Here is an 18,163-nt window from a genome sequence, read left to right on the forward strand (position 1 = left end):
TGTGGTCAGCTGGAATGTCAGGAATTGGGATGCTAAACAGAAAGAGACTGTAAGAATTATGAAAGTGGTATTGTAGCTGTTTAAAAAGTTACTTACAGTGAGTCTTTTTAGCACTTAGTTTGAGAGAGGGAAATACAAGTCCGTGGCTGTCCAATGTGTGAAATTCATTTGAATTTTAAGGGATTTGCGTGTGACTTTCCAGCATCAGTGAATCATTAGGACGATCATTTTGGGAGTCATATAATTACTGTAAACAAATTACATTTTACACTTTGCCTGAAATACTTGAACTTATCACACTTAACATTTATGTTCGATGGTGTGCACTGTGCTTTATAGCGGATAGGAAAATAATAGGAACAAAGGCATGGTTCTTCTTGTTCTTACAAATCTAAAACTTTGAGTTTAGTTTTTAGCTTAGGTTCTTCAAAAGGTAGATATGAAAGACTCAACGCCATTGTGACAGACAGATGAAGTGTATGTGCAACAATTTGGAAACACTAGGACAGCAATTCTGTGGCATGTACAGTATGAGCCATTGGATACAAATTGTCTAGACAGTGGTCCCATTTGTTTGCAGTAATTATACACAGCCATCATGGTTAATGTGACAACCATATATTAAAAATACAATAGGCAGCGCCATTGTTTAGGGCAGAGGTGTCAAAAGTGTTCACATTCATTACTCAAGTAAAAGTATACCCTAGATACTAGGGTTAAAAAAGACTTCTGTAGAAGTTGAAGTATCAACTCAAGCTTTTTACTCAAGTAAAAGTGTAAAAGTACTGGTTTCAAAATTACTTAAAGTATAAAAGTAAACGTAATTTAAGGTAAAAAAATGTAATTTCAATATGCTTTTTTGAATTAGATTGCGAGTTTTGAAAAAATGAACTTGTGGTACATGGGCAGAGCTTGCACGTGCATCTGAACTGAGTGGTTTTTGCATAAAACCATTTTGAAAACGGCCAGGGATGTAGAAGGGTTGGCTGGTATTCCTGGCTCTTTGCTAATGCTTGGTTGGAAGATTTCGCTCTAATTCTCTTGAGTCTCTGCCACGGACATCTTCATACAAGGCTACATACGTCTGCTATTTCATTGCTGGAGTGTGACGTGATTTGTGTTATGTTCAGGTGCGATGGATTATTTACAAAATCGTACATGTTTATACTTCTCCTCCAACCACAATCGAATTCATTCTATCTGATGGCGCGATTTATCTGGATAGGTTTCCGGGTTTTTAGAATGATGACAAGCTGGAATGAAAACAAGCCAAACTGAAATTCTAGTAATGAGGATATTTTTAAAATGTAAGGAGTAGAAAGTACAGATAATTGTGTGAAAATGTAGGGAGTAGAAGTAAAAAGTCTGCTGTACAATAATTACTCCAGTAAAGATATCAAAGTTTAAGTAAACTGCTTAAGTAAGGTAACAAAGTATTTGAACTTTGTTTCACGAAAGAGAGATTATAATAAAATTGCAAAACAATAATCTCTTCCCTTCTCTCATTTCCCTTTCTAGACGATTATAGCTACCTGCCTGATGCATTACCTCCTCTACCTGAAGTCCCGGACTCCGGCGCAGCCCTGAGTTCCGCTGACATACCGGCCCGCTGCCTCCGCAACCCGGTTTTCCGCCACACCTCCTTGCGCTACTGCTCCGCCCTCAGCATGGACTCCTCTCCTGACAGTGCCGAAAGGCCGATCAGCTACAGCTCCACGTCTTCCTCCGCTTCCTCCCGCGACAGTCATTGCTCGCTGGGCAGCCGCTCCACCCTCGTCCCCGCCCCCCACTGTAACCTGGTGACCCCAGACCGGGACTCCGGGGCGATTCGGTTGGAACTGGTTCCGGCCCGGCAGCTGGGATGTCGGGAGGAAGATGACAAAAGTGATAGCAGGGTGGACACAGGGAAGGGACAGGGCAGACAGGGCAGTGGACAGACTGCGACAGAACAGTCGGAGCCTGAGGTGGGCCCAGATGGAGGAGAGCGGACAGGTCCGGTGCAGGGACCCAGGCCGTATGTGGACCGGGTGGTGCAGGAGATACTAGACACAGAGAGAACCTACGTCCAGGACCTGCACAGCATTGTAGAGGTAAGGAACACCCAACCAAAATATGATGTTATATAAAAACAAGCTGTAGAAGAAATCTGAAGCAAAAGGATCCTGCATTTGGTAGGACATCAAATGTAGAGTGAGGCCTTGAACGCATTTGTGTTCATTGTGACGTGTACGTGAATTTAAAGTGTTTAATGAGAAATAATTCAGATTCCTTCTTTGTTTTTCTTGTTTTATCATATATTTATTGTTCTGTTAACCCTCTCTCGATCCCTGAGACTCATCTGGTGACCCCTAGTTTGGGAACCACTGTTCTAATTCAGTAAGTAGAAGCAGAAACTGAAATTGGGGGGGGGGGGGGGCATGCAGTTTTACATCTTTTGAAGGTCCCATCTTTGAACTAAAATGATTTCCTGATGACCCAGTTTAGACCAAAGCAGCAGAGGAACGTCAGGAGCAATACAGGGCTTTAAATCAACAGATGACACACATCCTTTATGTCTTTGTGGTTTTTTGTCACAAATGACACACACAGCTCCTGTCCTGCTGGGAACGTCCAATACAATAAGATCACCTGCACTTGCAGGTGGGGTTTGGCCGAGTTACACGACACCGGTGCCTTTGTGCTGCAGGCACAGACACACATTCAAAACTAAAGACCTTTTTAAATACACACGCACAAAATACTGTATGCACACACTCAGATAAATGCACTCTTTTGTAAAGTTGTCTTTGAACTGCAAGGATACACATTGCCCCTTGTCAGTGCTTTCGTGGCTTTGTTAAGGAATGGGTGTAGTGGTTTGTATCAAAGGTTGCTCTCCTTTCTCTTCCCCTCTTTGTTTCTCTTTAAGCTCTTTTTGATTCTCTGTCAACCTTAAAATTCATGTCCTCTGTGCTCAAATGTGGTGCGCAGATGTGATGTGTGTTTTGCATTTGCCTTCCGCAGTTTATTTTTGATTGTGGTGTAAAATGACAGAAATGTGTGGATGGAAATTGTTGCATGTGTTGAAGCCTTTCCCACATTTTCTCATAATCTCCCTCTTAACAGTGCTTCCTCCCCCACTCTAGGCTGTCGGTCAAGGGCCATTATGTGTATTTGTGTGTGCATGTGTCCGTTTGGGGTTAAAAAGGTGTCTGACTGTTGTCAAAAGAGAGCAGGAAACTCATATTCCCCAGAGACCAGATAAGAGGTGGGATTGACGTTTAGTTTTTTGTGATTTTGGCCTGTCACTCCTGATTGATGTCCTCCCCTCTCCTGCTCCTCCTTTCCTCCCCTCTTCAGGACTCAGGAGGTGAGGCAACAAGGGAGAAGGATTTAGCTCTGAGATAACGATAGCCAAAGTAGGTTAGGACAACAATGAACAGAGCTTAGAAGCTGTACTTAATATCCCTCTACTCTGCAGACCATCTTTTGCCATTCGAGAAGCAGACCACCCAGCCCTGGAAGACTACACTTACATGGCAAAACAGCTAATTCTTCACCAGTACTTTGAAAAAAGTATGTGCATTTAGCCTTTCTTCACCCCTTTAATGACAGTTCCAGTGAGTGCACAGGGGATTGATTGAGCTGATTGTATCTTGTTTGAATAGAGCTTTTAACAGAACAGTTTACTTATACTGAGGAAAAGACTCAAGCTGCTGGACAGCATTGACCCATCTATTATCAGCACCGTCCTTCATCCTTTGTTTGCTGGTCCTGCAACCCCCAGTTTTAATAATCCCTTTGCCCATGCTGCTTCCTGCAATGGAGGAGGGTGTGACAGCTTTAACACAAATATTTACCCAGACTCCCCTGGGCTCACCTGTTATTCATCTGTCAGTGGCGGTGTTACGGTCCTAACAAACACTCATACTCTGCCTGCCAGTGTGTGAACTGTATGTGTGGATTTAGCTTACTCACAGTACATGTGTAAGTATCACACGGTTTGTCGGTTGGTGCAAGAATGAATGTGTTTTTACTGGGGTCCTGAAAGCTCAGCGTACTGCAGCTTAGGAAAACCCATACGACTAGACAAAAGACAAACAAATAAGGAAATGATCTTTTACCAAATAAAGAAACATGTTGCCAAAACAGAAAACACATCTAAAGATAGAAGAACCAACCAACAACAAAAATGGTTGCAAAAACAGGAAACCCAAGCAAATACAGAAAGGCTGCAAGTTGTAGAGAAAACAATGGAAATTAGTTAGAAAACAGAAGTTTCCAGGGGAACTAAAAATATTACACCTGCCATGTTGAGTGTCCCATGGAAACATCTGTTTTGTAACTGTCTGTTGCGTTCAGTGCAATTTGCAGCGTTTCTGTGTTTTGGTGAAGTTTTTTTCTATATGGTTTTTGTCTATCTATTTGCATGTCTTTCCTTGAGTTGCAGTGTGTTGAGCTCTCTGGGCAACTGGACACTTCTGTGTGTGAACAGTGTTTTGGTGTTTGTTAGTTCTGCCAGATCACCCTTCCACGGGTCCAACAGTGTGTGTGTGTGTGTGTGTGTGTGTGTGTGTGTGTGTGTGTGTGTGTGTGTGTGTGTGTGTGTAATGAGGCCAAATCCGTCATCCAAAAACAACCTCAAAGACAAAGCTCCGATCTTTCTTCCCTCCTCCTCCGCTTCATCTCTTTGTCCCTTATCCCACTCTGAGCCCTGGAACACATTTGCCATTTGAAGTTGACCAGGAATTTGGAAATAAACTGGTAACATCCCTTGGAGAAACATTAAAAGTAAATGAGATATGGATGTCTGCAGTCGTATTTCTCTAGAGGAGTGACTTCCCTCCGCGGTGCGGAGGCAGGGATACGTTTGGTTTGTAGGAAAAGAGATACTTGTGAAGGGTAATTGTATATATTAAGAAAATATAAAGTTTGTACATGTTATGTCTGATGCTTAATAGGTACTGAACGTGTGTGTGTGTGTGTGTGTGTGTGTGTTTGTTGCCCATTGTTGAGCTCAGTCAGGCTTTGGCTGAGTGTGATGAGTGAAAGGGGTCAGGCCAGGTCAGATCCGTGACCCCGTGGCTAATAAAGCATCACATTACACATCAACTCTGATAGTCAACCAAATCTAAACATGACCCATTGCGGTGACCTCCCAACACAACCACCAACATGCCAGTTAGTCTTATTTTGTAACGCAAATCCTCAAAACCAAAATCTTGGCCTAAAGCTTTTGTACAACCTTAAACCCCAAACATCCAAGATGGCTGTCATTCACTCCACAGTTGACGTTAACTCTCCAGTCCTTAGCTGAGATCATTTTGGCTTTGCATCCCTCCATTTACCTAACCTAACACAATTTAATGGCTCATGATCAGCTATTATAATAATAATGATAATGATGGCTAAATAAATAAAGCATTACCAGGAACCGAAACCACCAGGGCAGACTGGAAATTAGGCAAACATACTAAAGGGAGTGAGCAGGGAGAGTCTCTCTCTCTCTCTCCTCTTTGGTGTCTTAAAGCGTGTGTGTGTGTGTGTGTGCGTGCGCTGAAATGATCAGTGTGGGTGTGCGTTCAGAGCAGCCCTGTACTTTTCTCAGTGTTGTAATGTCTGTCCTGCCCAGTTGCAGACTGTGGTCTGGTTTGAAAACTGTTGCTGTGCTGCTGCCACCATGATTCTTCCTCCTCCTTAACCCAAGAGCCACACCTGCTCCTGGATTCAAATTTAAATAAAGCTGCATTGTCGGTTGCGCTCATTTTTTGTGGATGTTTGTGCACAGGTCCTTCAAGTGCTCTTTCCTGGGTAACTGTGTTGTCTGATTTATTGACCGGAGCCTGTGACGACATGGCACGGAGTGCAAAGAACATATGTGACACACAACAAGAACTAAATAATTGCACCTGGAAGGAACGAAGTGCAACAAAATTTACCTCCAGCCTGCAGCAGGAGATGTGAATTTCTTACAAACACTATCAGTATATATGAAAAAGTATGGAGTTATAATCAGTGGCCACTGGTCCATCTGTCTTTCTCTCCCCACTTCTCACTTTCTGAGACCTGAGGCTGGTGTGTAATCAGCACTGCTCACTGACAGCGGTGATGGAGTCAATGATAAGAGCCAGACAGTAAATTCCTCTTAAAAAAGACTTTAAGTTTTCCAGTTTTCCAGCATGTTAAAGCTGCTGTCTGTTGTTTTTTTTTCCACTAAACCAGATGACCTTTGTTGTTTCCTTTTATCAAGCTGTTTACACTAAACAACACATTATCAAAAGAGAGTCAGTGTAAATTGTATTGTATTTTATGCATTGTGTGTGTTGTATATTTTATGTCTTGTATTTATTCATTGTACTGCACTTTGATACACTGGTTGTTTTAAAGTGCCCTACAAATACGGTATTAATTGATTAATGTATTCATTTATAATGGCTCTGAAAAATGGAGTGAAAGTAAAAATTATTCTGTGCAACTACAGCATAATGCATCCTTCAGCTGTATATCAGGAAGCTATTGTATCGTACAGCTTCAACACTTTGACTGTCATTTATTAAGTGATAACAAATCTTCCACATTTTGAAGCTGGGACTGAGATATATTAGCCTGACATCGCCAGACCAAGACCATGACTTAAATTGTTTTGCTATTAAATGATACTTAAGCAGCTAAATAAATGTAGGTATTTGTACATTGACATACAGACAACTCACAAAGCATAATTATGGAAGAGTCTGGAAAAGTGGTTTTGCAAGCTACTGTAGGAGTCACTGTGTGTGTGTGTGTGTGTGTGTGTGTGTGTGTGTGTGTGTGTGTGTGTTTGTGTTTGTGTCTGTGTGTGTGTGTGTGTTCGTTCCAAGACTGGTGCCAATCAAAATGTCAGCCATAAAGCTCTAACACAAATACGTTCTGTCTGTTTCTCCCTGCAGGACTACTTGGAGTGTATCAGCAATCAGTCTCGGCTGGCCTTGAGCTCTGAGGATAAAGGCTCCCTATTTGGCAACATCCAGGACATCTATCACTTTAACAGGTACAACACACTCACAGAGCTGGAGACTTAGGCTTGTGTCAGACAGACCTAATGCAGCATTCACTTCATACCAGATGGATCGAAGAGATGGGAACGAGTCACATTTTTACGACTTGTGAGTGTTCTTATCACAGGTCGAGTGAGGGTTCAATGTACTGTGCTTTGACAATTACGTCATGATTTATTTTGGATTTAACAGACAACACAATCCAAAGGATAACATGTTAAAGTGTGAACACTTATTTCCAACGTGGTCCTTAGTGTTAAAACATTTCACAAAGACAATAACATTTGATACAAATCATAACGATTATCTTACGATAACTCCGATACAACATGTATTTGACATTTGACTTGAAGACTTGAATGTATTAAAGACTTAAAAGAACAAATATTCAAGTTTTGAATAAACAAAAACAAGATGTACACATGCAAAATTTACATTGTCATCTTAAGGACTTAATCTCAGCTAGTCAGTCAAAACCTTGATCTTGACTCTTTTAATAAAGACGGGCCGCACATAAATATACAGAAAGACTTTAGTGTTTCTCATGCTCAACAAACAATGTCCTGCAAATAGAGAAACTTGGCTGAGCCATCTGTTAAATTCTGGAAAGGGTGTGGGTAGGTGCGTGGGTGTGTCTGTGTGCGCGCGGATGTGTGCGCTGGTCTGTGTGCGCTGGTCTGTGTGTGTGAAGTTAAGTCCCCGTCTGCATAATTGTCTCCTTTGGCACCATTCTTAACACTGTTTCTCTGTCTGTGTGTGTGTGTGTGTGTGTGTGTGTGTGTGTGTGTGTGTGTGTGTGTGTGTGTGTGTGTGTGTGTGTGTGTGTGTGTGTGTGTGTGTGTGTGTGTGTGTGTGTGTGTGTGTGTGTGTGTGTGTGTGTGTGCGTGTGCGTGTGTGCGTGTGTTTGTATTCAGACGAGATGGCTAGTTTAGCATCAGCCATGGTGGTCTGGAGACATAAAAAAACACACTCTTTCTCCACACCTATTCATTTCTCAGCTGTCACGCGCAGACAAGCTGGCTAGTAAAAGGAAGCGTAAAAGCAGTTTGAAGCGGTCACAATGACCTCATGCTTCAGCCATGAAACAATAACTCCATCAGTGTGTGCACTTACACACACATAGCACAGCTACAAACGGGAGCTGGCTGTTTTGAATTCATGGAAGTTTTGTCATTTGTTGGGAGCCAGGTGCCCTAAGACCTCATTTTTGTACCCAGGGTGACTCTTACTCCTGAAACACTGTTTGGAACAATGAATCGTGGTAGAGTAGTTTTAAATTCATGTGTGATTAAAAACGTAGGTAATAACGGGTGCATATTTTCACATCAAATACTGATTTCTTTGAGCTCTGTGTTTGTTTCAGGGATCTTCTACATCATCTTGAGAAGTGCAACGCTGACCCTGTGGCCATCGCAGAGTGCTTTGTATCCAAGGTAAAGATAGTCATAAATAGATCTCCTTGTTCTGCACCTTATACATGTTCCTCCATTGCTTGTTAAAATGTGTCCAAACTGTTGGTTCAGACGCACGCACGCACGCACAGTGGACAGAAAATGAGAAACAGGCACTGTGCTCTACAAGAAATAAGTTGACAAAATTCAGGTGAGGACGCTGCATGACGTCATTTGGGTTTATAGAGGCCAGTAGCATTAGTTTGGTGGTTGGAATGTGAGTTTTAAGTGCAACAGAAGGGCATGGAGGAAGGACACCTCCCAAGGAATTTTAAGGACCGTTCAAATACATAATCACCTTTTTTACTAGAGGGTGATAATAGCAGTGCTTCAAACAGAAAAAGTAGACTCAGCAACTCTTGTCAAAGTATGACTGGTCCCTCTGTCTGTGTGTGTCTGCTTTTAATTTATTCCTGCTCCTCGCCCCATCCTTGCCCTAAAAAAGAAAAGATTGCATGATTATGTCCCATGATAATGTGCTGCATTCCAGCACTTCCTCTGAAACGCTTTACATTTTCTTCCTACCCAACTGCAATTACACCCAATACCACAGAGCAACTGTCTGACCATATACATATATATAATGAGTCCCAGTCAGCATTAAATACAGCAGCTGTTGTTTAGACAAACCAGTTTTATAGCAGCCCACAGCACCACTTTTCATAATTAACTGAGATCCCTAAACAAAACAGCGGGATGACAACTTGTTACCGACTGATTAATGTTACAGCCTGATGAACTTGTTTTAGATAATTCCCTAATTTGAAATACTGACAACCTACAGTTGAGTTCTATTCTCTAGCTAGTACAGCATTTATTGTAACTATAAACAGTTAAACATCCTTAAAGCCAGGGGATAAATTGGGTCAAAACAAGCTGAAAGCAAGTCTCCACCTCTTAAAGTCCGAATCACATCCTGCTTGGAGCCTCCTGTCTCTGATACCTCCTGTCTGATGGGTATGGTACTCATCCTGCAGATGTCTATTAAAACTCTTAAAGTATAATTTTTTACCGTAAGAGCGCCTGACTTGCTGCTCCAGGTCTTATCCCACACACACACACACACACACACACACATACACACACACATACACACAATCACCTCTGTTGTGTTTCTACCTGGTAATGTCACGCATATTTACAGTTTAGCTACAGCACACAGGTTTGGTAAACGCTGGCCAGGATTCAACCCAAAAATAGTGAATTCATTTTTTTCCCAATTTAACTGAAAACAGACATGTATTATAGCCCATACATATTCAACCAAACCAGTTTCTCATGGGATTTTGGATGTCTGAGCACTTTGAAGGCTTCTCGACCATGTTGGCTTTAAAGCTGGGATTTAAAGTGCATTTTGACCTTAGACATAGCACAAGAAAGTTTTTTGAATGATAAGAATAAAGGGATATCTAGATATCCACAGTCATACTACAACTTTATCTACTGAGGAAGATTGTCTAATATGAACTACAGCTCGAGAGCATCTGCTAATGTCTCCTTGATTAAATTTCCTGAATAATTCATTAGATTTCCTTATATATTCATTTGCAATTCGTATAATAAATAGTTGAGATGGACAAACAGTAGTTGTTGATGGTGAGAGCTGTCTTTATCCTTCTATAAATTTGTCGGTGAGTAGGTTTAATAGAGTTACACAAAAAGTACGAGTCCTCAGTCTGCAGCCAGACCAACGCCTGGAAAATGTTTTAGTCACCACTGACCATTACGCCCCATTTACATTGTGTGTGTGTGAGTGTGTGTGTGTGTGTGTGTGTGTGTGTGTGTGTGTGTGTGTGTCTTCATCATTTCACAAGCTGACTTCTGGTAAAAAGGTTTTCACCAGAATAGTAACAGATTTCTTTGGTATTGCTGAATGTTAGTCATAGTTGCTAAGATCCAGAAAAACCCCAAAAACCTTTCTTTCACTATCAGCTGTGAAATGCACATACACACACGAACACACACACTCAAAGTTAATGCTTTTCTAGTCTTAGCAGCCAAGAATCACAACCCAGCACTGTTTGAAGAAGAGACATATCTAGATGTAAATCTCTGCCTTGCTCTCAGATAATTGGCTATCTATCCTCATGTTCCTTGCCGTTCGACTAAGTCCTAACGGTGCTATGTGATGAGTAAGCCTTTAACACAATTTATGGGTTGCTACATGATGACTAAAGCACAGAGAGCACACAAACAAGATCTTAAGCTTCTTTTTTCTTCTTCCCTTGGAATTCTGTTATGTTTAATGCTTAGCTGATGACTCACTGTGACTAGTCCAGTCTTGACAAATCAATAAAAAAACTGGTGATCCATGACTTGCTCATTAAAAACGATCAGTGGGGGCTGGTACAAATCAACCTTTTTTTTTATATTCCTGAGTAGTGATTAGCACCCACCACTGAAGAAAGTACAAATCTCTCTATATAATTTGTATTGTGATACTAAAGGGATCGTTTTCATAATGTATACATGCCAAACCTCTAACAGGCAGCATTTGGATATGATGATTCTGAGATTAAGCATAGCTTGTATATATTTCTAAAATGGAAGTATATTATAAATCTGAGCTATTTCAGGGTCTGCTGGTTTCCTGGTTGGGTTCAAAGTGTGTGCAGGCGTGCATGCTCTGCACAAATTTGTACTCCATAGAAACATTTATGTATCTTGTGGTCTGGAGTCTACAGTCAAGAGGCGTATTAAGTGTGTGTATTAGGAGTGTGTGTTGGTGCGTGTCTTCAGAAATCAATAGTGGCACATCTGGTTGTGTTTAGGCCTGGTCTGTGGCGGCAGACTGCTGGAGACGAGGAGAGCTCTGCTCTTCAATTTAGGAAGGTTCCCACAGAGCACCTCAGGCATGCAAATTCTGAGAGTCTTGTCTGGGTGCGCGTGTGTGTGTGTGTGTGTGTGTGTGTGTGTGTGTGTGTGTGTGTGTTGAACCAGGACAGACTTCTGTCATCTGCCCTGTGTGTTTATATCGCTTCCTGTTGGCCGAGAACATCCTGCGACCCCCAAATGTTTATGGACACAAACAGAGTTCAATTAGACTCTCACGTTATGAAACAGAAAGAGGTTCATTTCCAGGCCTCCAGGAGAGCACAATGAGATGGAGAGATGAACAGAAAAGAACAGGATTGTAAGATTATGAACGAGAGGGAAACATCCATTGAAGATCAATAAATAGATGACATTGGAAAATGAAATGGAGATCAGTAGAAAGGGTGAACAAGGAGATCTCCAGGAGCAGATAGAAAGAGGCTCATTCAAGCTCTGTTAAGTCAAGCTGTCACTGATGTTTCTGATGTTCAGAGAGGCTTGCAAGGTGGGAATAACCTTAATTAAAGGGGTAGTGATGAGGGGATATATAATCTGAGTGCTCAGGGCCATTGGGATCAACAGAGACTAAAAGGCCAGGACACAGGCTAATCATAAGCTACACGGTCGACTTTCAATTAGTAGAAATTTTTGGAGGAGAGAGGATGCCTTGTCTGTGAGCTTCGAGTGTGTAGAGCTGTAAACATAAAATAACTGGGCCAGTCATGAAACCTGCATCGGTCCACTGCAGATACAGTAGAACCAGTGAGGCAGAAAGGACGTTAAATCTTAACCTTTAAAGCATTGTTCACAACCAGTGGTTTTCTATGTTTAAGTCCATTTATTAAAAGGCAATTGAGATTACAGCTCATCATTTTGCAAACTGTGCTGCTGTGTTTCAGATATTTAAATTACATTTCTTGTTCCAGAAAATCATTTTCATATCATGTGAAGATTTCTTATCAGACTCTTGCTTTTGTTGTGTATTACAGCTTTGTGAACAGCAAGTCTGCATAAATAAGGAAATGGAAGACTTTTCCAATTCATTAAACTATTGTTACAGGGGAACAGTAGCGTAACACTGACAAAAAAGTAAAAGTAGACCTGATGCAATCTCAGACTGACATGTTATCAGTCGTGACACTGATGATCTTTTGCTGATCTATTCCATTTATATCGTATGGTGTGGTAAGATATTTTTTTTTAAAGCCTTATGATAAAAATACTTTTTTCTAACAATTTAAAAAAGGTTCAGATTTGTACAAATCTGAGGCAGGTTGTTTGACTTGAGGTGCAGGAACAAAACCTTTTGATTAGTGCTATGCTTTAATTATGTTGAGCCAAAGATCACAACAAAATGCTGTCAGAAATGCTTTCTTATAATGGTGAACTTGGTAAACACTGTACCTGCTAGCATTGTGACTGTGAGCATAACTTTACATGACATCCTCTTCTCTGAACTCTTGAGTTAGTCTTGTGTCCTGTGAGTTAAATGCATCAACTAATTTGTCCTTGGTGTTTTTTACAGAGTGAAGAATTCCACATTTATACTCAGTACTGCACCAACTACCCACGGTAAGACACCATCCAAAGTGTGTGTCTGCTTATCAACCGCCTACTGTACTGTACCCATCTTCTTGTTGTCATCCTATCTGGATCTCACCTCTGCATTCCGTCTTCCCAGCGTCTCATGTAGCTCCATTGTGAATGTTGATCAATGCATCACCCTTTTTCCCCTTCCTGACAAACTGACACGCTCCATAGAAGTCTCCTCAGCAGGAGTCAAAGTGTCTACCTTCAGTTATGCCTCAGGGTCTCTCTACCTCCCTCACTCCCTCGCTCCTTCCCTTGTGCCCCATTTTTTTCCATTCTTTTATTAGCTGCCTATTGACAGAGTTACAGGTCATACTGACAGATGGGGCATTATAGTTGTCACCTTATCATATCTAACGCTGTTAATGTTTTAGTAAGCTTTGTGTCAGTGGGGTCCTATGGGAGGAACAATGTGGAGATTTTTGTGTCAGTGTGTTTATTGTGTATGAAACGTGAGGCCATTCTTCATGCCAAGTTACACTGCACCTACCGACACACCTACTCCTCTGGCTACCATTTTTCTTTCACAGTGCATTATAAGAAAAGCACGTGGGGGAAAAAAACTATTTACAAGCTAATGATGACTAATTTAGTGCTGTGCGTGTTGGTGACAGTGTGTGTGTGAAGGGGCTATTGTCAGCTGTTTGAGATAGACCTTCTCCCACATCCACACCACAGCTGGTGACCCCGACCAAGGTCACAGCCACACACACACACACACACACAAATACACACACACACACACACGCGCATGGAGGACACAACACAAACACACACACACAAGGAGGCTGCAGATGTATCATGGTCATGGTGCGCTCTAAGGTCGGGTTTCCTCCAGAACAATGTGAGGCCTGTGTGGAGCTTCACTGGAATTTAGACATGCAGACATGCATGTGCATGTGCATGCGCGCGCGCGCACACACACACACACACACAGCCTTCTTTTTGTTAAAAAGGCTCTTTCTTCCCCAATAGGCCAAACAGCAAACTAGCTCCAGTAACCAGTAAATGCAGGTCAATTCATGCTGGCTGGAAAAACGATGTCATTTGAAATTGTGATCTGAGGCTGAAATAAGAATTAACAGTATTTTACTATCACCTTCAGTGGCATAAAAACAAAATTGCACACAAACCTTAATTCAAAATTATTAGAATGTTTGTTTTTTGCATGTTTGTGTCTGATGTAATACACCCAACATTGAAACACTTGCATTGAACGTTAAAGGACAGATTTGCCATTTTTCATACCCGCCATCTTTAAACATTAGTCAGGAAAGCATGTTTAGGAAGAGATATTTTAATGGTCAGAACAAACCGGATGAAGGATTACATTTCAATTGTTTCAATGCACATATGGGCATGTGAGTATTGTTTTAAGACATTGTTTTAACCTATCTTTTAATTTAAATTCCCCATTTGCTTTTATCTTTGAAATATAGGCAGATTGTAGAGACATGTACAGTGATAATGTATTATTTTGCATTCATTTGTCATATAGATATCATAAACACAAACTAAATGTGATATAAATTTCATACAGATGGAGATTTGCATTCTGCACACACCATGCTGAAATTGTTTTATGTTTTTGTTCCTTTTCGTTAGTATTATCTGTCAGGACATACATTACAAATCATCACTGTCAAATTATGGTTAACTACTCATCCCTGATATCTTATTCGCTGTGTTTTGTCTCCACAGGTCGGTGGCTGTGCTAACAGAGTGCATGAGGAACAAGGCGTTGGCCAAGTTTATACGAGAGCGCCAGGAATCTCTGAGGCACTCCTTGCCCCTGGGCTCCTACCTGCTCAAGCCAGTGCAGAGGATCCTCAAGTACCACCTACTGCTGCACGTACGTCTGTTGTTCGTCTCGCTCAAAAACACACTTACACGCAAACAGTTACTCTTTACCCACAGAAATGCAAGTACAGGCACATCCTTGTAAGTGTGTAGGACAGGCTAATGTTTTTTGCTATACCAATACAAATGGATGGACTCAGCTCCCAGTAGTAATCTCCATAAGAGAAGCCAAATGTTTAGACATATGGTGCTCAGTATGTATGTTCCTGTGTTTGTATGCCCTGTATGTGCTTGCATTAGAGCGCATGTATAAGTGTGTGTTTATGTGAAGGAACGCACACAGAGGCCTGTATGAGTGCACCCCTGTGCATGTGCATATACGGTATGTGCATTTGCTGACTCCGAGCGTTTGTGTGTCGTCCATGCAGGAGATAGCCAACCACATGGAGAAGGACACGGAGACCTACGAGGTTGTGCAGGAAGCCATAGACACCATGCAGAGAGTGGCCTGGCACATCAACGACATGAAGAGGAAACATGAGCATGCCGTTAGGTTGCAGGTACGACGAGCACAAAAGCACAAATTGAAAAAGATGCTTGATGCAAAAGATTTCAATTTTGGGAGCGTCAGTCTACAAACAGGTCCCACATTTTTCACGTCTCTCATTATTCCTACAACTAACACGGACGTGGTAGCGTCAAGCCTTTTCAAGGAGCCAATTCTTTTATTGTTCTGCAGAACAGTTATGTGAAGTCTAGCTTTGAGTCAGCCAGGGCTCTGATCCTCCCCACGTCTTACGCAAGTCTCCGCGTTTCCCACTGGGCTAATGATGGCCTTGCATAAGGAGGGCACATAAAAGGGAAATTTGTTTCTTTTATCAGCCGAGAGCCAAAAGGATCAGATGAATGCAGAATGCAGGAATGTGTATGGAAGCATTCACTAGTCTGGAGAAAGGATTGCCTTGAAAGAAATGTTCAGTTTTTGTTGTTTTGTTCTCTATATTATTTTTTTCATTTTGCTTACCAATATGCATTTCAGTTTTTTTTCACTTTCACTCATGCACGCTCACTATTTTCTGCATTTTCTTTTCCATTTTTCATTTTAGTTTTTGGTAAACCACATCAGCTCAGATTTATTTTATGTGTGGTACCAGATCAAATGTTTATTTTTAAATAAAATTATATAAACTCTCTGTATTTCTTTGCTTTCTACAGGAAATCCAGAGCCTGCTGACCAACTGGAAGGGCCCTGATCTGATCGGCTACGGAGAGTTGGTTCTCGAAGGAACGTTTCGTCTGCAGCGGGCCAAAAACGAAAGAACTCTCTTCCTGTTTGACAAGCTTCTGCTAATTACCAAGAAACGAGAAGAAACCTTCACATACAAGGCTCACATACTGGTCAGTCATGCTCCTAGAAGCATGGCCTTTCCCAAAAGGCAAAAAAATATACAAATATTTCTGCACAGCAATTATATTTTTAACACATCTTCCTTCCATACCTGTCTTTTCTGCAGTGCTGTAACCTGATGCTGGTGGAAGTTATCCCTAAAGAACCACTGAGTTTCAGTGTGTTTCACTACAAGAATCCCAAACTTCAGCACACGGTCCAGGTATAGCAACATTGCATAAGAGAGCACACATCATCCCAAAAGTCAAAAGTGTGAATGTAATTACATGTTTCAAGCAGCATTGAGCAAGAGTTCAATCAGAAAGTGTTAAGGTTATTGTGCAGGTGTCAAAGCTCACCTCACTGAGTTGCTCAGACATGTTGAGTGTTTAGAGTCTAATGGCAGCCATTGTTGTTGCCCAACCACTGTGTTTTGGACAAGCACTAAAAAATAAAAGATAATCTGTGTGACGTAAGAAAGCCATGTTGCAAATGTTTAAGGGTTTATCCCAACCCTTTCAGCTGCCTTTTAAACGGCATGTCTGATATCATCTTCTCTTTGATGTTTTTCCCTCAGGCCAAATCACAGCCTGACAAGCGCATGTGGATCTTACACCTCAAGAGACTCATACTTGAAAACCATCCAGCCAAAATCCCTGCCAAGGTAAGAGCAGCTTGTGCTTACAGCTCCCTCTCAGTTCACTGATGGCGTAAACACAGACACCTTCATCTCCATGTTTCTTTCCCCCTGCATTTTCTTCTCCCTTCCCTTTTATGTGTGCTGATGATCTTCCTCTCATTTATTTTCATTCAAGCACAATCACTTTTCTGTTTCTTCACCTCCTTTGGCCACGTGCAAGTGAAAACTGACGATTTCCTCTGCAGGGGTGAAAGTCATTGAGAAAGTTTAATGTGATTGAATAAAAGCGCTACTTGTTAAGTGTCAAACTTGAACACAATTGTTTTTAATGTGGCGCCACCTAGTGTCAAAGTTTACGTTCATCCATTATCCATCCTTGAATTTACCCTCTTTTTTTCAAATCTGAATTCTAGGCTAAGCAAGCAATTTTGGAGATGGATGCAATGCGTAAGTATATTCATAATTTAAAAAAGCCATATTTTACTATATGTTTTAAGTGTATGTTCTTCTGTCACAGCTTTAGCCATATTTATTGCATTTAATCATCATGTTTTTCATATCTTTTCTGTCACTTCTCCAGATCATCCCGGGTTTCATTACAGTCCCGATGGAGACAAGAAGGATTCCTCTCAGACCAAGGAGGGTCCAACCCCTCGTAGAGGACGCAGGAAAGGTATGAAATTAAAGAAATTTACTGTATTTAACAATTACACACATTGCAAGGCTAAACTCTAAGAATGAATCAATAATTTTTGACATATGATGTTTGAAATTCCAGAACCTCTATCCAAATTGTTGAAGAATGCCAAGCAGAATGCTGCCAACACAGACGGCGAAAAGGTAAGTGATAGCCAGAGATGATAAACAGTTTTTGGTTGAGAAACATTGAGTACACACATTCCCACTGAGGTTGGTTAATCCAAAAAATGTAAACATTAAAAAAACATTCTTCTCTCCAGCGAATAAGTCTGGGTGCCACCTTGCTGTCACCAATGTCCCAGCTGGCTTTGGGCACCATCGGTCGCAGCCGCAGTCTCATCAACCAATCACAGGAGTCCCTGGACCCCGGCGATCACTATGACCACAGTGATCGAGAAGAGGAGCCACATCAGCAAGATGCTGATGATGAAGATGATAGTGGCCTGGTGAGTTTAAAGCTGCCCAACGAGTTATGTTCATTACATATATACTTATATATATGTGTATATATGTATATGTATATATTTCATCTCTAGTCATTCAAATACGTTAATGCTGAAAACTCTGCATTTAGGGAGGCGGAAAGCGGCTACGAGTCCCTGGCAAAAGCAGTAGAAAGAGGCTAAACCCTCAGGCATCTGTTGACAGTATAGAACAATGGAAGTCCTTCAACATGAGCACTTCAGACCTACAGGTATTAATCACAAATACACCATGGTAAATTAATTTACTTCAATTTGCCTCAACTACATGTAAAACAACAACT

General features: G+C 41.4%; 1 protein-coding gene across 2 annotated transcripts in view; it reads left to right on the forward strand.

The window, feature by feature from the left end:
- The window catches only part of LOC117961084 (pleckstrin homology domain-containing family G member 1), a 38,716-nt gene that overhangs the window by 15,400 nt on the left and 5,153 nt on the right, over window positions 1-18,163 (forward strand). For both annotated transcript variants that reach the window (XM_034899470.1, XM_034899469.1), the window contains exons 2-15: window positions 1,519-2,090; window positions 6,909-7,009; window positions 8,380-8,449; window positions 12,807-12,853; window positions 14,573-14,723; window positions 15,100-15,231; window positions 15,887-16,069; window positions 16,186-16,281; window positions 16,636-16,722; window positions 17,112-17,145; window positions 17,279-17,371; window positions 17,477-17,538; window positions 17,658-17,843; window positions 17,972-18,091. In XM_034899470.1, coding sequence (XP_034755361.1) covers window positions 1,668-2,090; window positions 6,909-7,009; window positions 8,380-8,449; window positions 12,807-12,853; window positions 14,573-14,723; window positions 15,100-15,231; window positions 15,887-16,069; window positions 16,186-16,281; window positions 16,636-16,722; window positions 17,112-17,145; window positions 17,279-17,371; window positions 17,477-17,538; window positions 17,658-17,843; window positions 17,972-18,091 — 1,785 coding nt within the window. In that variant the 5' untranslated portion in view covers window positions 1,519-1,667. The remainder of the gene's footprint in view (window positions 1-1,518; window positions 2,091-6,908; window positions 7,010-8,379; window positions 8,450-12,806; window positions 12,854-14,572; window positions 14,724-15,099; window positions 15,232-15,886; window positions 16,070-16,185; window positions 16,282-16,635; window positions 16,723-17,111; window positions 17,146-17,278; window positions 17,372-17,476; window positions 17,539-17,657; window positions 17,844-17,971; window positions 18,092-18,163) is intronic.

This window comes from Etheostoma cragini, chromosome 18 (genome assembly GCF_013103735.1).
Source record: "Etheostoma cragini isolate CJK2018 chromosome 18, CSU_Ecrag_1.0, whole genome shotgun sequence".
Lineage (NCBI taxonomy): Eukaryota > Metazoa > Chordata > Actinopteri > Perciformes > Percidae > Etheostoma > Etheostoma cragini.